Genomic DNA, 22,767 nt, shown 5'->3' with positions numbered 1-22,767 from the left:
AGCACTCAGCAGGCATGAGTGCTGTTGCTGCCATGTAAGACGGTGCCCTGCGTGCACCAGAAATAGGGACGGGGCTGGTCTCACCACACAGACGTGAATATGATGTGCTCCGTCCTCACGTGATGGAGGTCTTTTTCTGTGGCAGCCTTCCCCCTCACCTGCTGCTGTTCCCATAGGAAAGGAGAAACATGTGTTAGGGAAAGAGTAGAGCATGTTTCTGAGCAGATGGCTTTGATTGGAAGGGGGATGGATTTTTATTTTTTTCCCTGTCCTCAGCTTGTATGAAGAAAGCAATGAGGATGAAGCCTTATGTCCGTAGTCTGATCTCCTTTCAAAGAGCATGCGAAAGATAAAATGAAAGTATTGCCCTGCTGCAGGGTTGGTGCTGTGACCAGCCTAATGCAGTGAGCCCCGATGCCTTGTTTCCACCTCGTCCCTTAGCTGGGGCTTAATGCCTTTATTCGAGCACCATCCTTAGGGGCTGTGTTACCCTGCTGCTATCTAAAGACCTAAGGAGACATTAGGAAAAAGGCAACTTAAGTGCTCAGTTGCAATAGCTACCGACAGGTTTTATGGTTCCGATAAAAAATGGATCTTTCCCAAGAGCTCTTCCCCCATAGCAGAAGTGCAAGGAACTCAGCTTTTGGGCAGGGGTGGTGAGCCCACCACGGTCAGTGTCTGTGCAAGGAGCAAGATCTGAGGCGGTGTAGCTTTGTGCCCTCTCCCTGGCCGGGAGGGCAGGGAGAGGCAGCATTTACGAAGAGCGGCTGAAGACACTGCTCAGCCCTTGGAGGTGGCCAGGACCCTCCCAGTTGGTGCTGTTTGCCTGGGGACCTCATGACTGCTGTTTAATTGCCAGGCTGTTTATTTCAGTGACCCACATCTTTGGATGTCTTTTCCCTCTGGTTGTTTTTGTGCAGCTGTCTAAATTTGGAGGTCCCTAAGCTGTCCCTTTCGAGTCTTTCTTTACAGCAGTTACTCTCTTTGTATGTCCTGTGACCCCTCAGTCACCAGCGTGCATCCAGGAACATCACCTGTAAAACTGCTCTGCTTTGCTTTGTAGCAGTCTTCAAGTTAGTTACTTGCCAACCAGGAGATCATCTGTACCACAACCAGCGTACACAGGGATGGAGGAAAGGCGACGCCTTGTCTCGTCTTCCTCACCACCACAGAGGGCGTGCAAGGCGATGCTTCTCGATGCTTCTGCTCCTTGCCTGTTGAGTTTCCACGACTGACCAGGGAGATGGTCTCTTGCTTTTTGTCCACAGCCTCTGCGTTTGCTGCCACGTTTGGCTGGAGGTCCTGCCGCGCTGCTGCAGAGTTTGCCATCGCTGGTTGACTTTTCCCAAGCCTTAACAAAGCGTGTGGCTGAGCAGTTCTGCTTTAAACTCCTGCAGCTTCTGTAAGGACAGGACCTCTCTCAGTACCTGGCAGCATCTAATCTTCCCTTCTTGAGCTTACAAGAAACAATTGCTGGGTGTACCTGTGTGCAGTAAAACCTCAGACAGGGACAGCACTGATGTGGTGGCACCTTCTGGGCATAGACGCCAGAGCTATAGATGTTGACCACGAGCTTGAGATTGCAGCTGAGTGCTTATCACGGTGTTGCTGCAGTGTGTCAGGGCTCTCTTTGGCGTCAGCGGGGAGGGAAGCATTGATCCTGGTGCTGTTTCTCTGCTGCTGCCTCCTCCTCCTTGCCTGGCCACGTGCCACCGGGTGCGTTCCTGCTGTCTGCCGGAGCAGCGTTGTCCCTGTTGGCGGTAGACACGAGCCGTCCGGCTGGGCTGGCCTGCTGTTTCAGATGTTGCACGCCAGTGGAAAGTGCTGTTTGTTTTCTGGCATGACTGTATTAATTGGAATAATGTTTTCTTTTGAGGTTTTAGCGCTCTGATGCGAGGGGGATTGAGGCAAAATGTTCTAAGTGCAGCCTTGCCATCATGTCCCTGTAGTGGCCGCAGAATTGATCTGCAGGGAATGCTTCAGCTGGACCACACCAGTCGTGCTGCTAGAAATCTCTTTTAATGGCTCACAGAGTGGAGAGTGGTTGTTGCGGCAATTCCCCGTGTCTGCCAGCACTTGCATCAGTGTCCTTCAGGGATGTTTGCTTCCCTATCATCAGGGAAACAAAACTGATCTCGCCAGAGCAGGCTTTGGCTCAGAAGCAACTCCAGCATTTCTTATTTCTCCATTGTTTACTACTTATCCTTTGTGTGAAAAATATTTCCAAACGTACAATGTTGAACCTCCATCTCTGCTTGATGTGGGACTAACTAGCTGTGGCTTAAACTTAAAACAAAACAAACCCCAAAACAAAGCAAACAAACAAATAAAAAACCCCCACCAAAACAAAATCAAACCCCAAACTGAGTGCCTAGCAGGTTTTGATGTCTTCAGCACTCTCAAATCAGGATTAAGGATGCACAGCACCATAGGTTGTTGTGCATGTATAATTCTTCAGGAGGGTTGTGCTTTTGTTGTGTTTTTATAAAGCTGGGGGGGACTTATTCTACAAAGTTCTCGATTGCACTGGGCAATTCTCACCACCTCTAATCCCCTGTATAAAAGCTTTGCTTTTACATGGCTGTTAATGTGTTTCTGAGCCCTGAGTACACAAAGGTGACGTGAACTGAGCAGAGTAAATCTGAAATGGGTGGAATGTTCTTCTAGTAACTGGGATTAAAAGTTTCTCTGTTTTTTTTATTTTTGAAAAGCAAGTAGGTTTTGCTCTATCTAGATCCTGCAATGGCATTGTCCACTTCCCTTGGCATGTGTGGGTTTTTTATTTGGTTGTTTCAGTATATAAGCTGCATAGGAAAGCCCATGGAAAATGTCTCCTCCTCCTCCGCCCCGTCTCCTTCAGCTTTTGTTTCCAGCTGTTCCCTGGCATGTTTTCCTCCGGCGGCCTCCCTTTCTCGGAAGAGCAGAGCATCTTTCTGTTGCACTTGAAAATAGCTGTGCTATGAGCTTAGGATTTGGAGCTGAGGTTTTATAACCTTGCTTTTTAAAATCTCATTTTCTTTCCCTTTACCCCTCACCTTCCTCTGGCAGCCCAGGCTTGGCACGAAACGAGCAGTGATACAAAAGCATTATGTCATATGGGTTTCTATTTGATTGCAGGCAGAGGAGGAGGAAGGAAGCTCCAATATGAAAATCTTGAGCTCTGTTTTGCTAAAAGCTTTGCTGTGAGTTGGGACTCACCTGAAAGGGAAATTCCCCTGTGGTAAAGACGATTGTGGCTCAGGACTAGGACACCCCATCGAAGAGGTCTGTTTGTTTCTGTAGAAGTTGTAGTAATAGTAAGGTTGCAGCATTAGCTCAGGGATTGTTTGTTCCTATAGAGTTTCTGTTTGCTGAGAGCATTTTTACGTAGCCATAGCTTTTTAGATTTTTCTTCTTCTTTTTTACCTCCTCTTTGTCTCATTTCCATCACCCCATTGGGAAACTAGATAATATTCTATCACTTTAAAATGTTGACACCTGTTCTATAAATATAACCCCTGAAATGATTAATGTCCTGTATGTGCTGTGCAGTGCTGCTGCCATTTCAATATCAGGCATTGAATTGGACAAAAATCGTCATGCAATTCAAATACAATATTTGCTGTTTAAACTGGCAATGGTTAAGGAGGAGACAGGCAGAAGTGGACACTGTACTTAACCGGCAGTTTAATAGAAGGTGCTGTGCATCTCTGGAATAACCTCCTTTTCAAGTAAATGCAGATTTTTATGTTTTTTTAAATTTCTTTTTAGAGGTGCCGTTTTAACTTATTTTCCAGCCTGGCTTCTGAGTTCCCTGGCCCATTTGGGGGTTTTATCTTTCCTGCCTTTGCAAATGACTGCTCTCTGCACACACCCCCAGTCACGTACATAGAAATTACCGTCTTCTGTTTCCTTCTGTACCAGTTTTAAAAGCAGTAGGCTGTAGTCCCTTTTGCCCATGGTTCTGGAGGCCGAGTGAACAGGAGACCTAACTAGATGAAAAAAATCCAACCAAACAGAAAACCATACAAACAAACAAAAACCAAGCAAAAAAAACCCAGCCAAAAAACCCCGCTATTTTGCCTGTTCTGCTTACTTAAATCATCTCTTGTCCCAAGAGCTGTTACTTTTCTTCTGTTGTCAAACTGCTTAAGTAACTTGATGGTAAAATCTGTACAGGAGACAGTGTGCAGGTCTGTGCTATGGCACAAGGAGATGAAACTCTGTGGGGCTGATCTTACTGGAGAGCCTTATCTGTGCTGCTCATCATGCTAGCAAACGTGTGTTTGCTGTGAAATGCCTCCTTAGGTTGAGACATGCTTGTGTTCTTGTAGGTGTCATCTATATTACAAGGTTGAAGTTCAATACTTTTTTTTCTGTTTTAAAAATGCAAAATGCTTGCTTTCTTCTGCTAGCAGCAAAAGTCATGCTTCAGAGTTGCTGCCAGAGTAGCTGGGGTGTGATCTTTGTCCTGCAACAGCTGTAGGTCAGGAGGAGGAGACAACCTGGGAGGCTCCAATTTGGGCTGAGAGTGGAGGGTTTGAAAACACGCTTTTGGGCTGTTGAGAGGTGCTGTGGAGCTGCTGCAAGGTGGCATACTTCGTACAGGTGTGTAGAAGGTGCTTGCTCTGCTAGCAGGGCCAGCCGATCCTTTAAAGGCAGGGAGGGACTGCTGAGTGCACACAGCGATGTGTTGTAGGTCAGGTCCCTGGACATTTGTTGTTATCTCCGGAAACGGCGCACTGAAATGTGAAACTAATGTTAGCAGCTGTCCTGATGTTTCCAGCATGGAGTGGTCCCTTTCCAGTGTGGGGCTCACAGTTGGTGGAGTGAGACCAAATTCAAGAGCCGGTGAAATTAATGGTGAGTGATCTCTCCGTAGCTGCTCCATGAGCTCTGTAAGTACCTGTGCTCAGCAGGCACGTGATGCTTAACCTGTCTACGCCCAGCTAAAATGCTGTAGCCTTCTTTCTGGGCATTTGGGTGTACAATGTCAGTCTGGAGACAGCTGCATCACTGCTGGCTGCCTCTGTTGTGGTGTTGCAACGTGACCTTTTAAATGGCAAAACCTGCAGATGCCAACTGGTGTTGAGCAGCAGGGTGTGGATGGCAGGAGGGGCTGCGGATGGGTGTCCCACTGATTGGAGACTGCTGCCATGTGTGCCTGGATCCATGTGCAGGATCCTGGAGCAGGTGTGCAGCCATACGTGTGAGCCCGGCATCTCTTGTGTGGTGGCGTGCACGTCAGCCTGGTGGTGACGCCACGAAGTTCTGGTGCTGTAGAGCAGCATTTCCCGTGTATTAATGTGCACGGTGTTGAGAGGTGTAAATGTGGAAGGTGAACCTCTTCAATATCCTGATATTGAAGGCATTTTGGACAAATACTTGGATTTTTTTTGTGTGTTGTGGGTTGGTTTTTTTTTTTCCTCCAAGTGTATCTTGGTGTTTGTATGGTAATCCAGCAACAATGAAGATTGTTATGGTGCCCTCTGATTTGCCTCATAGGCTGTCTTTGTTTCTGTGTGCAGCTGTATAGTTTTTATGGAGATCTGAACTGCAAAGCATGAAGAAACTCTTTTGTTTGTTGTTGCTTCTGTGCATAAAATCATTCTTGATTTTCTTCTAAAGCACAAATCCACTTAACATCCCCAATTCTGGACTGACTTTTGACTGTTTCTGTGGCTTCCCGGGTGTCTGCTGAAATTGTTTAAGCTTTAGGAACAGATTTGCTTCTGGCTTCAAATGCTGTTTTCAGATGCAGCTGTCATCCTTAAATGAGCCCAGAACAGAGTTTCTCTGTGTGAGGACCATGTAGCTACCGGAACACTGCTGGGCTGTGGAGCAAGCAGTGGACAAGTGAAGTCTTCTGCTAGTCTGGGCTTCCTAGAGGTCTCCAAATAAGTATTCTGCTTTTGGCTGGTTACAAAACCAAACGAGCAATTATTTGTCTGAGATCCTCACCTACAATCCCTTAGCTGTAGATGAAGATGCCTGGGAACAAACTCTGACTTGAGCAGCCTTTTTGTGAAAGGCTTCCACTCTTAATCGAAAGCACTCTCAGTTGAAATGAGGCAGATATGAGTGGAAGACGGAGTATGTTTTTCTGGAGAAAATCCACAAATGTGGGTAACTTCAAATAATTGGAAGGTGTTTGTTCTCTCTCTGTTTCTGCAAGCGTCTTTGTACGAGGTGCTCGGCAGCTTGTTGGATGTATCACGCAGAGCTGCCAAGTGCCGCAGCAGCTCTCTTGAGTTGGCAGCAGCTCGTGTGACGTGCTGAGCTTCGTTCGGGGACGTGGGCTCCTGGCTGTGTGCATGGGGGCTGAACTCCTCGGCTCAAAACAGCTCAAACTCATCTGCTGCACAGTTAAATAACCAGAAGCTCCTCGTTACCTCCCATTGACTTCTGCACCAAGAGTGGATCTTTTATTTGCTGTGTGAGCAGGAGATGACAAAGGCTTGAGCAGATGGCTTCTATCTACCCCTGTCCCCCTGCCAGCACCATGCAGAAGAAGCACTGGTCTCCTATGTGCCCGGTAAGAACCGAGACCTCTTGATCCTGTTCCCAAGGCAGCTGCTCAGCTACAACACAGGACAGGAGCACAGTGGTAAAAGCACATGCTTTCTGACCCTCAGCTCCAGCTCTGCAGGCAGGAGCTGGGGGTGTTTTGCAGTCATGCTGTTCGGAAATTTTTACCACCCTGCTTAAAACAAAGAAGTAATACTGCCGAGGTAAATCCTAACACCAAAAGACACAGACCTGGGATGAATCCACCTTTGTTTTGAAGCATATGTTTTGTTGACCCCTGTTGTTGATGGAGATAATTTGTTGTTTGTCTATCTAAAGAGTAGGTAATTGAATGCATGACTCAAACTGATGAGCTCATGTGTTGTTTGGAAGGGATTTCTTCTGTGGCTTACAGCTCTGAGCTGACTAGCTAAATTGCTGCTGTTAATGTGCTGTTGTACACACTTTTTATGGTCGGATGACTTAATCAGTTGTTATTTGAATAGCTTGAATTCACTTTTTTCATCAGCTAGTGTTTATGTGCTCATACCACATTTTTTCTGAATGATTTAGTATCACTTACAGATGACGGAGAAAATAACTAAGTTAATAGTAGGAGCTGCAGTGGAAGGTAGTGCACTGGTGGTGTCTTCAACATACAGATTCTACTGCCTGTTTTTTAAATTACTCAAGTCAGAGGATCTCAATACCTGTGTCTTTTGGTGCACACGTTACTTGGGTGCTGGCCCCAGCAGTTGCCTTCTGCCTAGGAGTGGATTTTGGTGTTTGACTAATACATTCAGTCCATTGTGCACTGCAGTGCAAAACCTGTTTGCTTTGAATGTGCATTCAACAGCTGGCAACTCCTGGCTGGCTGTAATTTCTGTACCCCTCTGCCTCGTTTGACTAGAAATGAAATGACAAGTCTTTCTGTATCAACTTTTGCCCACAAGCAAACAATTCTGATATGACTCTTCAGCCCTGGTTGCCATTTTACTCATAAGCTGGTGAAAGCATGAAAAAAAACCCTCAAAACCCCAAAATAAGGCATTTTGAACTGCGCTCATAATGCATCCTGGCTTTGTATTCTGCTTCTTGGAGCAGCTTGGCTGCTGGACTCAGTAGCTGTAGGTTGCCATTTAACGACCATCCTGCCATAAACCATTCTTAAACGAAAAGATGCAGGATTTGGGACGCAATGAGAGGGAGCGTGTGAACATGGTGATGGGGGGATAATAACTGTTGTCTTCTCGTGGAGTACAGTTCTGCCAGAAAATGAATCCCAGGAGGCCAGTACCTACTTTGGTTTGAGCAGAGCCTGTGGAGAAGCTGGTGAGTTTGTACAGCACTGGCTGTGTTGCAGAAATGTGCTGTGAAACTGTTCTGGAGTAGCTCTGTCCCTCTTGGCCTGACCTTGTGTATAGCTCCCGGTACACCCCCAAAGCTGGGCACTGGAGAGGGCTGCTGCTGGGAACGCTGCTTGTGGATAACACCCTGCGGGTGGGGGGTTCTTTCACCCTGAAATAACCTGACGGGGAGGGTCTTGGTTCAGGCGGTGTTGTGAGCTGCTGTGCCAGTGTCCTTGCTGTCCAAATTCCTGCTGTCAGCCCCACAAGTGAGGGCGGTTTGGTTATGGGGGTGGTGGTGGTCTGCAGGGTTTTGCCTTGGGGTTTTGGGGTGGGATTTTTGCATGCCGAGGCCTGGAGGTGGGAATGATGCTCTTGTTCTGGAGCTGGTCTGCTCACATCCCGACGCAGACCTGGAGCTACTGCACACAACTTTTGGCCTCAATTTTGTGACCTCCCAGCACTTCTCTTCCCTTGTTTGTTCTCTTTGCCTTGTTGGTGAGGACGGGACTTGGCTGCTTGTTGTTGCTTCTGCCTCTTCTCCACACTCAGTAGGGATGGGGGCATCCCCACTCATTTGTTTTTGGGGAAACTGTGGCACACCAGCCCCTCAGGCTCTCAGCTGTCAGATGTGTGGCGGTGCTGCTGCCCTGTAGGAAACAATTATTGCTTTTCATCATTAACTTGCCCCTATGAAAATGTTGGCCAGGGTCGGCTTGCTGGCCGGTGCCACTGCTGGCCGCTCTCCCTGCGTGCATGGCATGGTGCAGTCGCTCCGGCTTTCTGAAGGGTGCTGGGCAGCCTCATGCAGTGCCTGCGCACACAGGGGCAAGGCTTTCCATTTTAAAACCCAGCCATGTCAGTTATGGCTTAGAAAGGTCTAGTTAACATCTGTGACACCCAGGGACTTGGTAGAATAAACAGTCGTCTTTGGACACTGCTCGGTTATTGCTGGCATTTGGAATAAATTAAATTCTGTGCTAATGGCTTTAGGCTGAACTTACCAGAGCACAGAAAGGCTCTAGTTATGACGCCTGTTGTACAGGCAGAGGTGTGGTCACCATACTGGGTTTTGCATAGATTAATTGGTTGGTTTTTCTTCTTCTAATCCAGCTGGAAGGTTTGCACAAGCCCTTTGAAGGAAGAGGGAGGGACCTTGCAGCAGCTTGGTCTTGCACACACGCAAGTAAGACAACTGCTAGCTTATGTGATAAAAAACTTGCCTGCACATCCCCAAAGGTGTGCCGAGGGACGGTGGCAGGCTGGGGAGCCCAAATGATAGCCAGCAAGGCTCTGCCAGCCCTGCAAGAGGGTCTTGAAGGAGGGGACACCCTGCCTGGACCCTTCCCGGGGAGCCTGGCCCAGCTGCCCATGAGACTGGCCAGCAAGGGACTGCTAGGGAGGGAACAGGGCTCTCATGCGTAGTTTACGTTCTCCTCAAAATTCACAGTTGGCTGTGGTGTTCTTGCTGGTATCCACAGCATTGTCTGAACTGGTGATAAAGGTTTAAAACTAAATTTACCCATCTCTGCTTAGCCGCAGCTCTTGGAGTCGTTGCTGCTGAGAAGCTTCACTGGAGATTCATTCTTAATGTTTTCCTTTTGCAAAAGGGAAGGAAAAAAATATTATTTACAATCCATTGACCCACTCTAAAGTGTTTCTTGGTGTTTATCTTCTTTTGTGGCAATGAAAATAATCATTTAAGACCAGCTGCACACTGGGTTGTTATGGCTTCGCATCCTTCCTTGTCTATTAAGTAAGAATTGCCACAATGCTTGCATTACGAATTCATTGCAATTTGTCTGCAAAGTCCGCCACACTGATTGGGAGGTATTCTCAGTGCTGCCCCAGGAGAAACAGAGTTTGCCTGATACTCTTGACAGTGTTTTATAATCATGGCATGCCTTTAAATTTTTCAGTTATTTATTTGCCAGCTGCTCACAGAAACCTACATCACTTCCCCCCGAGGATCCTCTTGAATGCCATGCAGCATGACCAGCCCTTCATAGCTGGTTACTTGAGTTCACTGTGAAATCTCAGTAAGTTAAATATTTGATGTGTATTCTCTGTTTTTATTTTTTTTTATCCCAGCCCTCTGCTCTCCCCTCTTCCCAGCAGTCACTGGCCAGTGTGGCATTAAGCCTGCAAACCTTTAAGAAGACCTTTTTAAGAAGTCCTAGGCCTTTTTCTGGACTCAGCATTGCTGATGACCTGTAGGAAAACAGAAGAGGCTGGGGGTGCTTTGGGGGAAAATCCAGCACTTTCAGTTGGACAGTTGTGGCACGGTGGCTTTGACTGTACTAACAACAGGCGCAAATGGAAGTCTGTCCTCAGGCTTGCTGGTTGAGGTGCTGTGGTGGCATGACGAGTGTTGCTGGTGGCTTGTGAGCCACTGTTAAAATTTCCCAGTAGAGCAGAGCATTTCTCTAGGAGTGCCAACAGATTAGGCACATCTCACTCATCAGTCCTCCTCTGAGGACTCAAATGCCATTGTTATTAGAACTGGCTTAATTATGTCTATAGATGAAATAACAGTCTGCTAAAAAGCAGCATTTGTTAGATAAATAACAGAAGTCTACTCGATTTATCTTAGTTTCTTATTTATATAATGCATTGAGTGAAGGATTGGCCTCGGCTCATCATCATTGTACACCTCAAGTTTTGCCTATTGCCCTTATATATCACTTTGCAAATGGATTCATTGACTTCTTTTGAATTATAAATAAGTGAAACCCAGGTTAATTTATTCTAAAAGAAAGAAAAAAAATCTGAGGTGGCATTATACAGCACATGTCTGTAAGCTGGGGGAACTGATCATATTTTTAATGAAGTTCAAATAATGTGCATTGGTTTTTGTTTGTGGGTGGACTAACAGAAAGTGAGGTGGTGGATTCCAAGCTCCCACAAGCAGAAAACAGTTCATTTAAGAAATGAGGTGGCAAAAGCATCTTTGGCCAATCTGATTCACGCAAACTGTAAATGACTTCAAGTGATAAGTAGAGTATATCTTGGAAGGAAAGCAAGCTTGTCTTAGAACTGTATCAATGTTTCACTTGAGTGCATTGATTTTATTTTTATATATTTTTTTTTTCCTTTGGGAAGAGAATTTTTTAAACATCACCTGGAATGTCTTCTGCTCCAGATTTGTGAATAAATTATGTTCTTCTTAAAGACACTGCAGATGCAACCCGGAGATGTTGCTGCTAGCCTGCTGCAGCCCAGCCTTTGAGGAAGGTCATAGGAAAACCTGCTGATGGGTTGCTTCAATCTCGGGCAAGTCCCTTCATCCCTCTGTCACAGGGCGAGTCCTCGTTGTACCTTTTTTATATTTGTATAGGTGCAGTGAAGCTGTTAGTTGGGGCTTGGATCATTAGAGCATCTCTGGAGGAGGACACTTGATTTGGACCAATAACCTAAAATGCAGTATTGGCTCTAGCATCCCACTGAGAGCTGGAATCGCTCTCACCCCAGCACTGAGGATCACCTCAGAAAGGAAGGTGATCTTTTTCCTTGAAGGAGGAAAAAGGCACGTGCTGCTCTTACTGCTGTAAGGTTTTGCGCAAATCTGCCTTTTTCAGGGGAGGTGAGCCTTCTGGTCCCCTGCTGAGGCGTGAGGGTAGTCATCTTGAGAGTCTGCAACTGCAAAGTTGTCTCCTTTTCTCTAAAACAAAGACCTACACAAAGTCAAGAAGCTGCTGTGCTTACAGTAGTAAATATTTATAGAGCCTTGTTCACCTGAGCTATTTAAAGCAATTTACCCGAGATCTTAATATGTTTAAAGGGAGAGCCCAAGAGTAGCATGAAATGTGTTTCTCCCTTGTCTTTCTACCTTTTCCAATGTGACTTCCAGTTCCGTTTATCTGCTTGCCTGCTGCCTCCTCCGTTGTGTTTTCAGAGTGCTGCTGGTGGTGCAGATGCAGTTCAGGGCCTTGGCGGAGCGGAGGGATGCCTTTGCTGAGCCGTGAATTCCAAAAAGGAAGGGGGACTGACAGCCTGATACAAAGTAGTATCAAATGCTGGAAGAAAATTGTCATTTCTCTTGGAGGGGTTTTACTTTTCCTGTTCACATCAGGTGTAATCTTGTGGGTGAAATTTTTAACTAAGCTAAGGTTGGGTGTGGAGTTTTTCAGGTCATATTGATGCAAAGTGTGCTGTGCTCTGCATGAGTAATTTGGAAGAGGTCAGAGTTTCCTATAACACATCCTGTGTATTCCCATGGGAAAATGGCTTGCTTTCTTAGGTTTTCCTTATACCGACTAGCAAAAGAAATAAAGGTTTGGAATTCCCTGGAGTCTTGCCCAGGAGCGTGAAACCCGGCTCTGTGGAGGGGAATCAGTTGTCTGACATCAGGCTTGGTAACAGCAGATTGCTTCGCAGAGCGCCCTGTGCCAGGTCGGCTCGCTGCTCGAGAATTGGGGTTGAGATGGCGTCAGCGTAAGTAGGAGTCTAAAGCGGGACTGGAAAAATAGCAGAGGAGTCGACCTGAATGCTAAATTAGAGAGAACAGCCCAGACTTGTTTTCCAAGCCTCATTCATTTTGTTGCACCATGCTAGATATTGGTCAAGAAAGAGATCACTTGATATAAAATAAGCTTTAAACGAGACTGTTTTCTTTTCCCCCAGTGCTGTGTGCCCCGCGGGCCAGGCGGGGTGGCGGAGGCAGCTGCTGGCGACGAGTTGGCTGGTTTGCTGGTGTCGTCTGGTTTGCTGGTGCTGCGTGCGCCGCAGGAGCATCGCGTGGGGTTTGTAGCAGCGCATCCCTTCCAGGGGATCAAAGCACGCTCTGGCAGAGAATAAATGTCAGTCTCGAAATGAGCTGTACTTTGCTGCAAGCAGAGGTGATGCTCAGGTGGGGAAAACCCTCTCAACTACAGAAATTAAATTTTAAAAACTTCCCTTAAGTTATTGGTGTCTGAGCTGCCTGAAATGAAAAGGCAGGCGAGCAGCCCTGGTGCGGCTCGGCCACGGCAGGCTCTGCCAGCGGCTGTCACGCTGCCAGCAGCCTCTGTGCAATGGTGGCATCTAGTGGCTGCTACGGCCGGCGGGTCCCTGGGACAAGGGGGAAGCCAAGGCTGAGCTTGAGCTGGAGGCTGGGCCTAGGAAAGCGAGCTGGGCTGCTCTGCTTCCTTGCCAGCTGTAAATGGGGGGACTATGTATTTGGGCTACAGCTTGGGAAACTGCTGTGTGTCACTGGGACTAAAACAGAAAGGTACCAGCTGTGAGGTGGCCAGTGCTGGCGTTAGCCGCTGTGGTGAGTCTCGCAATTTTAAGGGCATCTGTGATGGATGCAAGTTTTCTAGCACTGGTGAGCTATGGCCATACTGCACAGTGAAGAGAGTGAGCTGCGCTCTGCTCAGAGTGCAAACCAGCTAAGAAAAAAAAACAGACCAAAAAAAAAAAAAAAGATGCTGCGTGCAAGCTTTAAAGGGAGACCCTTTGACCTGTCCTGATGCGCTGAGTGTTTATGCAAGAGGGAAGCTGACATTTTCTCCAAAATGTTGCAGTTGCACAGGTTTTGTCATTATCAGTGAGCCTGTAGGTAGAGTTTGCTCAAAAACTTTTTGTAAATTACTCCCTAGCCCCAATTTGAGTGTATGCAAGTTAAAAAGTGCATTGCTTTCCTCCAGCCTGTGTTACTTACTGCTTAAATGCTGACTGTAGCCTAGAATAAAAAGTCAAAACAGCTTTGCTTTTAGCTTGAGTGTATGTGAATTCCTGAGGCTGGTTTCATGGCAGTACTGCAGGGGTGTAATCTTCAGAAAGGCCTTTACTCTTCACCTCCAGCACTCTGATGCCAAGGAGCAAAGTTCTGCACAAAGACATGGGCTGCCCTGAGGCCAGGCAACGAAACCAGTTGACTGCAGCTGTCTGGAAATGTGAAGAGATAGATTTGGTACTTTCCTTTCTCTGTGCTTTTGCATTTGGCATTTGACCTCAAGTGTGGTGGGCAGCAGGTGCCTGGAGAGTCTGCCAGAACAGCTCCATCGTGGTGAGCTCTATTAATTTCCCACGCAAGCTGGGAATCCCTGCCATCCCTCCCTGTCCCCTGGGAAAGGATATCTGCAGGGGCAAGTACAACCATGCACCTCGTGCTTATTCCCTCCATCTCGCATACCTTCTCTTCTGAGCAAAGGCATCACTACGAAGGATATGAAGGACTTCTACTTTGCCTATTTATTTTCCCTGAGCATCTTTGGAGTGAGGAGCAGTTGGACCAGGAGCTCAGGAAGTTTTCCAGTGCTGTTTTCTGTTGGTTGCCTGCTTTGGTCATGGCCATATTGTTCTGCCCAAAGACTGGCGTTGCTCTAGTTTAAAGTATGTGGTATAGTTTCAGATGGGCATGGAGGGAATGGGTATTTAAAGCATTGCTCTGGTGACTGAGTCGTGTATTTGCGACAGGGAACCCACATTCCTCACGTTGGGGATGTAGGCTGGGCAGTTTGCGAGTGTGGAACCTAACGAAGGCATTTCTGGGTTTCTGTGTTTGGCGTTTCAATTAACGAGTTTTCTTCTCTTTCCAGTCAAGCTGAACCTCTCTCACTTTTAAAAGCTGATAGTCAAGTGATCATTTCACCTCGATGGTGGCATTTTTGGAAGCACTTGGCTTCTGTGCCCTGAAAACTGTCTCAGTTCCCCCTCCTCAGTGCTTTCATGCAACTGCTCCATCCATGTGCTTGGGCTGCTGGCACAGAGGATGCTGAGGGCTTCCTGCTGCAGGGAGCTCTTCTGCCTAAGGAGTGGAGCAGAGTCTCTGGGGGTTTTGCTGCTGAAACAGGGCAGTGGGCTTAATTAGCCCTTTCCCTAATGGCCCATCAGCCTGTGCCAGGGGATGATCCTGGTTCAGGGTCTGGGGGCGAGAAGTCTGGATGCTCCCTCCTGCCTGCAGAGCAGGCTTTCTCCCACTACAGCTTGCCATCCCTGGGGACGAGGGAGATTTATGTCCGCCTGAAAATAAATACAGATCATTCACTTATCTCTGGAGGAACATAAAATGTAAACTGCCTATTTTCTGTGATAAAGCACTGGAAATAGTTTGAATTTAAGATAATTATCTTTATTGCTTTTTATAGCACCCTGTGAAGGCTGAAATCTAATTTGTTTTTCACTAACAGGCAGCTCCTGCTGATGACTCAGAAAAATCCATTTGCTTTATTTACAAACTTGTCTGTTTGGTTATCGGGGCAGTATTCTTGCAGGAGAAGGGAAATACAGGTCGTAACACAATGGTGGGTTTTTAATATAGATTCAAAGTTTGATACCTATTGGCAAGAGGAAAAAATAAAGTTGATCTAATCAGAGTGAAGTGACTCTGCTTTATTAAAGACAATTGTAAATTAGTTTATGCTTTAGTGGGTGTGCAGTAATGGTGTACAATGCTTTGTTTAAGCAACTTCAATACACTTGAAGCTTATTAACTGGAGCTTGGGAGAAGCTGCTTTTCCTGGACACCTGGTGCCCCTTGGCCGTTCCTGAGCCCAGGCTTTGGGGGAAGAGGTGGGAGGTACGGTCATGCCTCTTCCCTCCTGTGCCTGGGGCCATGGGGAGTGGTGTGTTTGGCTCAGTTTGGACATGTTGCTTGCAAGTGGAGTTGCCCCTTTTTTAAACTTCTCCGAATGTGAGACAGGCTCCCAGTTTTTAACAAACTCTTTGTGTATCTGAAGATGTTGGGCACCCCTTGTGCGAACGAGTTGCTTGTCAGCACAGCCTGGTGTTGCAGTTTGGAGGGTCTTCTGCTGCTCTGGTCCTGTGGCTCTATGAAAAGCAGTCGTCTGTGCTTCCTTCTCAGCCCTTGATAAAGGGGGAATGCTTTCTGCCTTATCTGACCATGTATGATACACACCTGAGAGCTGCTCAGAAGAAGAAACAGCATTGCCCGGACAGGCTTTCAGTATCGCCCACCTCCCAAAATGTCCTTTGATTGTTTTAGGCAGTGATGTTTCTTGAGAGATGGTGAGTCTGCAGGCTGACTTAGCAGACGTGCTTCTAAATTGCTCGTCTCTGGCTCGTCCCCCAAAAGTCTGTAATGTAACACTGTCACTTGGGATAATGCTACAGACCACTGAATCTCCTACAGCTCGAGTCCTAGCGTGTTTTATCCAATAATGGAGAAGTAAGAAACAATCTAGGGGTTAACTATATTTTTAGGGAGGAGGGATAGAGCTTCACAAGAGTAGTCTTTGCCTTAAAGCAGAGGTCTATTTCTATGAAGTCTCTGTAGCCCTCCACAAACACGCAATAGAGCAAGGGGGAGAAAACATCACTTTCTGTAAACATGAAATGATAGATCTGGCTAGGCAGAGCAGATTTCTTGTCCATCTCTGAAGACCTGCTCAGTGTTTGCTCAGCTTTTTATTGGTTTCCTTTCAGGAATTGACTACAAGACCACTACTATCTTGTTGGATGGCAGAAGGGTCAAGCTGGAACTGTGGTGAGTGTTTCTGAGCTGCTTTGGCTGTGAGCACAGGACCAGTGAGCAGGGGCTGTGGTGCTGCTAGTGGGATGTGGTACTGAGCTGCAGAGAGCGCAGAGCATCCCCAGGCATGCGGTGAGGCTTGCTCTCTGTTCTTATCAGTGAGTTAGTCTAGCAAGCCAGACCTCTTTCCATTGATTGAGTAGCACAAACAGCATACTGTTCTTTGCTGGAATAGTCCGACTTCAGTCTTTCTCTGTCATACCTGACCATGTTCCCATACAGCTCTCAAATCACTGAGGGAACAGTACTATTTTGGAAGCAATACTGGATTTTCCTGAAATCCTAGGATGAGAAATATAAACAAAAGAATAGGAAAGGAGGAGAAGAAAAACGTGTGAAGCCCTTAGTCCCTACAGAAGCTGGGTATTTCTCAATGACTTGAGTAGAAAATAAAAACAAGAGCAGTGAATAGACCTCAGAGTTATTGTCAGAGTATGGTAAACCCCTGGAGAGCAGGACTTACTGGAGTGACCTGACACTGGGATGGAGATGGGACAACACTGCATGGGAGGGGTGATCCCTGCCTTATCTGCCAGCACCAGAGAGAGATCTGGAGTCCTTCTGGCCAAGCTTTGTCTGAGGTTTAACCTGCTGAGAAGCTGACACAGCAATCCTGTAGGTGAAAGAAGAAGGATAGGTAGCCTGCCCCTATTCTGGGTTTCACTCAGATCTAGTAGGGAATGACACAGACCCTAAAACATGAAGTTAAATAGTCCCTTTACCAATGCTTGTGACAAGTAACAGGAGTATTAGCAATCTGTGTGAATTGTTAGATAGGAATGAACGCCATGTTCTCAGCCCCAGCGACTGACTCTAGCAGTGTATGGTTCTGTGGTTTAATTATACCCCTGCTCTCTGAAGCTGAATGTCTTCATTTTTCTTACAAAAGAACAGAAGCAGCTAATTTATCTCTTCTAGCTTGTATGTTTATATGTGCCACTTATGTTCTTCTGTCTCTTGTAAGATGTCTGTTTTAATGCTCCAGCCCCAAATGTGTAGTTACTGCTTCCCTCTTGAAACCCTCTCCTTTTTATACTGTAATTCTTGAGCTGGAGAACTAGCACAGGACCTGAAAAGCTGGTAGCATCAGTTTATGATGCTTTAGTGTAATCTTTTACCATTACTTTCTTCGTGCAACCCAATATCTGATTGTTGGGGGAGAAGGAGGTGTAAGCACAGACTGTTAGATTGATGTCCAGGACCAAAAATATGATCTTTGAAGGCTTTATATCTGAAAGAATGACTGTCCTGAACTTGAGGTTAATGCTCTTTTCATATAACTGGTGCAAATCTGGGGCTGAGGGATTCATCAGGCTTCTCAGTGGTCGTTAATGTGTCTTTTATCCTGGTCTAGTGAATAGATATGACAAACATCATAACATGTCTCTGATTACCCTGATGCATTTTAGTATATACTGGTTAAATCAGTGTGCTGGGCTTTGGCTTACTGTACCAGATGTTCCCGCAGGCACTGAGAGGTGCTGGTAATGTAGTCAGACTTATTTATACCACGTCAAGAGTTGCCGTCAGGACAAATGATAGTGACTGAATAGCCCCTTATTGTTGCAGTAGGCTAGAAACACTGTCCCCTAGTCCTGTTCCTGAGCTCTCTGTAGGGTATGATCGACCAAGTCTGTCAGAGATCTGGGTATAAAGATACTTCCTTTCATTTTTGGTTAAAATGTGTTTGGAAAAATAAGTGAAACTAGGCAGTGCAAGACAATTTCTCACATCTTGAGCGGTTATGTTCATTTTACGATAGGTCAGCTGTTCTCCGTGACTAGAAGAGGTCTGCAGTCTCACTCTTTGAACTCCCATGGACTGTGGGGAACTAGAGAGAAAATCCTTTGCCCAAGGGAGTAAAATGACTTAGCTAGTACTGAAGCTGAGTGGTTTTGGTTTGTACCTTCTCCATGGGAAGCACGATGACAGCAAGGACCTCTGGAGTGTGTCTGACTGTAACCAAAGGTGGTGATGCACGCGCCAATTCTCCCCCAAAAACACCATGCAGAGCGGTGTGGGTACCACACATATTCTAAAGATCTAATAAGACCAACGCTGATTTTTATTTATATTTGTTTAGGTCCAACAGGAGATATGCAGTATGGGATTCAATTCTCCAAGTTTCGTAGCTGTAACTTTTCTTTGTTGCAGGGACACATCAGGGCAAGGAAGATTTTGCACCATTTTCAGATCCTACTCTAGAGGAGCCCAGGTAAGTGCTGTTCTCAGTGCTTCGATGGGGCACACTTGCTTTTCCTTTAGGCTGTAAAAATCTTTCATGCCACAGTAAAGAGCTCTGAAGAGGAATGCATCAAGCATCAAAAGCATGGGATCTATGTAAATGCCAAGAGGGGCTGCATGTTATCTTGCTGCCTGGTATTCTGTTTTTATGAAATGGTGGAAGAGAGGGGAGTAAATGACAGACTTTCCTAGAGTCTTACAGAAAAGGTCTGTTACAGACTATATTCAGTATTAGTTTCTAGAAAAGGGCTGAGAAGATGGCGTTATAGAGGACAAGGCAATTCTAGCTCTGGATCTGCCTGAGCTTTAATGTGGGAGCTCATACTTTCTGAGGTTTGTCAAAATTGTTTAAATATGACATTGGCTTTCCCAGTGGAGTTCTTCCAGTCTGTGTTGTCTTCAAGTCAGTTCCAAAAATAGGGTGGCTCCTACTTGCATGTTTGAAGCAGACTTGAAACTAGAGCAGCTCAATTGGATCGTAAAGTACCTTACTTAAAACATGAGACAGAGCATTACATTTTGAGTTTCTCCTTTGGGCCCTGCTCCAGAATAGCATCTAGATTCTGAACAGCAGAAACATCTTGTGGTCCTCTGAAAAACTGCAGTTAGTTAATAGAGCTTTCTTACTGTTTTATTGTAGTCCTTTTAGTAATGTGATAGGATCCTTCCAGGATAAAGTCTCCCTAAGCTAAATGAAATACTGTATTTTTCCTTTTGTTTCCAACTTGGAAAACTTTGGAGAAAATTCCTCCTGTCTTAAACACTAAGAGTCGGAAGCTATATATCAACCTCCTGACTGTGCCACTATCCTGGCAGCTTCCCAGCCTTTGGGAAACTTTGCCGCTTTTATTCAACCTCTTGCCATTACTACTCTTGGCTTTTTGCTCCTTGTGGCTGTAGACTTTTGCTTTGCTAACTGGCAAAATCCGTCATGCTCTCTTTCCCTAAGACTTCCTGCAAATTCACTTGGGCTGTACACATGAGAGCACTTTGCCTGGGGTGTGCTGTTGATATCTCCTCTGGTGTCATGTTTATTCTTGTTTGTGCAATCTCTGGGGTTGTGGATGCTTTGAGGCAGCTCCTTTGAAGCAGAGGCCAATTTCCTGGTGCTTGCAGAAGTGCAAGGCAAGAAGTGCTGGGGCGTGCCTTCTGCAGTGGGAGAGTACGGGATCTCCCGTTCGCATGCTCGGTCCCGTGTGATTGAGTTTATCTTCAGGCTTCCCTTTGCCCTTACTACACTTGAGAAAAGTCTAGAGCTTCAGTCCTAGTATAATCTGTGGGCTTGACATTGTGTCACTTCCCTTACCAGTTTAAAGGATCAGAATCAGTCAGTGTGGTTTTCTGATAACCACATAACTTAGCTTTGGTCAGTCTTTTTCTGAGACCTGGCTGTGTCAAATGCCCAGATCAAACTGGTAATAGAAAGCAGCAATCTTCCCAACTAATGTGTCCAGAAATATCATTTGAGAGCTTTTACCCCTGTCTGCAGTGTGACCTGCTTTTCCAGACTGCTGTACAGAAGACTTTCTCCCCTTCGTGTAGACTGTGAGCTCCTCAGAGCAAGTGCTGCGTCTCCACAAGTCTGCACCCAGCAGAGCCTGCACCCACATGCCAGAACTCGTAGCTGCTGCCACCATATAGCGAACTGGGGCAGACAGGAAAGGTGAAAAAAGTAGTGATAAGAATACTTGAACTGGATGGAGAGACAGGTACACATCTGTCTAGAAACTGGAACCGTAAGGCACTTGCACAGTGCATCCTTTGGGTTCCTGTAGCCTGTTTTCCCTAGATGCTAGTGTTTACAGTGGATGCCATAAAGTATTGTGTATCTGGCTGACCTTAAGTTTGAAATTGAAGATTGCTTTCACCTACCTTTCTCAAAATGAAGTTCTTGACCTTCTTTGCTTTGGAGGCAATGTCTTGCCCTTTTGCTGTATTTATTGGTATTGCTTTAGGAACTCTCACCTGAACATCTGCAAGGCTTGCCTTTATCCATCTTATCTGCTTACCCCTTCCAAGGAGTCTGAGAGACAATAAACCTCATCAGCCAGGCAGAGGGACCTTTAATGTGAGTGCTTTATTGCTGAATGCTGGGGTATGGAGCTTACTTGCGCAGCAAGGTGTAGCTTATACCTTTTCCTCAAGGCCTGCATTCTGCTTGTGCAACAAATGCCTATTCCAAAATACTGTTGTGATGCCTTAATCCTGATCTGCCAAAATAGTCAACCCTTACCCTTCAAAACAACAAAACAGCCCTAAATAGCAAGCCTGCCCAGTAGGAGGAGGGGTAGTTCCCAAGTGAAATAGCTCCACTGCCATCTGAAAGTATTCATGAAATAAGCACAGTGAAAAGTGGGTGCTTCTTGAAGACTAATGACTAAAGTCCTTGTACAGTCTTTTCCAGGTAGCTTGGAGTAAAACTTAGATTGGTTTCAGCATCAAGTGATTGGCTGCCATGTGGCAGTGCAGCAAAATTCCTGTATTAGCAGGAGTACAGATATTGTCTCTCTCAAATAACTCGCCACATCTTTCAATGGAAGAGGGAAGTATCTTAATTTAAACTCTTAATGGTTAACTAAAGCAAGAGGACTGTTTGTTTTGAATAACAAATGCCTGTATGACTGTGAGAATGGACTTCAACACCTCCAGTTGTTTTCACTGTGCAGAAGCTAACTTCTTCTGGCATAGCCTTAGCATAAAGACAATTTAACCCAGTGTATTCTCAGGGGAAAAGAGAGAAAATGCTCACAAGTCCTGTTATTTCTTGAAAATGCTCACAAGTCCTGTTATTTCTTCAAAATGTATCTAATGCTGCGTGCTGTACTGACTTCTCTGCTTCAGCTTCTCTGCTTTCCTCTCTTGGTATCATCAGACTTCAAGACTTCTGCTGTAGGAAGCCTGATGCAAAACCAGTTGGAGGCAAGAGAAACAGCTTTGTGAACCTAACAAGCCAAAAGCACAGGAAGATTTAATGCAGCAGAGGAGAGAGATGCCAGGGTGGGAAAAGCACTGTTTAAAATGGAGTGTGATATTTGTACAAGAACAGCTTGGTATAAACTGGCCACGAGCAGCTTCTTGCTGAAAATTAGCAGAGGGTTCTCACTGAGTAGAGGACTGAGACTCTGAACTGCACTTCCCATAAGGAGCACAAGGGGAGCTTGAAGAATGAGTTTCCAAAGAGGACTTTGACAGGTTAGCTGTGAGAGCAGGAGGCTGGTCTCAGCAACCTGGCAGCCCTTACAGGGGTGTCTGAGAACAGGGTGAGTCTATCTGAATAGCCAGTGCTTAAGAGAATACTTGGTATGAAAAGTGCCTTCAAGTAAGGCAAGCACACCCAACTTTCCCCACGCGCACCTGACTTCCCCCCACCACCACCTTTTAATTTCTCAAGTGTAGTGATAAGAATTGCATCTTCTGAAGTAAACCCTGGAAAGGTTGCAAAGTGGAAAAACAGTCGCCAAATAGGGAGCAGACCTTCTCAGGAGTTTTCCTTTCCCCCCCCAGCACAGCCTCATGCATTGCTCAGTCTGGACTTCAGGCTAGTCCCTCCCCAAAGGACTCTTCTTGAGCACCTCAATGCCTTCCCCAATTTAGACTCCGCACCACTTGCCTGGATACATAGCCATGTGGCTTTCATATTCAGGAGGAACTTCTTCCTCTTGAAAACTTCTGAAGTAAAATAGCTTCGCTGTCCTTGATGAGCTGGCTTCAGATGAGGACCAGTCCCTTCTTTCATCCAAGGCAGACCAGCTGCTTTTGCCTCAGGATTTGCTTTGAGGATCACAGATCTGTCTTGCTTTCCTTCCCTGCCTAGCTGATCTAATTAGGCATGCAATATGCTCTTTGGCTCAAGGTGGAGGTTTGTGGCATACTGGTATGCCTGGGATCCCCTCTTGTTTCTTGCCTGGGGTTTGAGTATCCCTTCTATCACAGCTGCTTTCATCATCCCTTCCCTCATAGGGTCCGTTGAGCCAGCAAGTCCTGACCACATTGCTTCAGGGTCTCACTTTGGGGCAAAAGAGGAGCAATCGTGTCTGGGATAGCAGAGCACTGGCCTCTAGGCACTGGTAGGGCAGGGAGAGTGTGCAAGCCACGTCATGGTGACTGCAGGGCCGGGGGTGGGTAGAGATGGAAACCCAGTAGTGTTGCAACCTGCAGAACAAACCTGGGGAGTCTGGAGCTTGCTGTATTGCAGGAGGATTTTTATATTAATTGTTG

The 22,767-nt window shown here is 46.2% G+C and overlaps 1 protein-coding gene across 1 annotated transcript in view; it reads left to right on the top strand.

Annotated features, from left to right (window-relative positions):
- The window catches only part of RAB40C (RAB40C, member RAS oncogene family), a 38,133-nt gene that overhangs the window by 4,514 nt on the left and 10,852 nt on the right, over positions 1 to 22,767 (top strand). Inside the window, exons 3-4 of the mRNA XM_069809589.1 lie at positions 16,200 to 16,260; positions 18,460 to 18,520. Coding sequence (XP_069665690.1) covers positions 16,200 to 16,260; positions 18,460 to 18,520 — 122 coding nt within the window. The remainder of the gene's footprint in view (positions 1 to 16,199; positions 16,261 to 18,459; positions 18,521 to 22,767) is intronic.

This window comes from Haliaeetus albicilla, chromosome 22, assembly GCF_947461875.1.
Source record: "Haliaeetus albicilla chromosome 22, bHalAlb1.1, whole genome shotgun sequence".
Taxonomy (NCBI): Eukaryota; Metazoa; Chordata; class Aves; order Accipitriformes; family Accipitridae; genus Haliaeetus; species Haliaeetus albicilla.
This window is presented reverse-complemented; position numbering and strand designations above follow the sequence as displayed.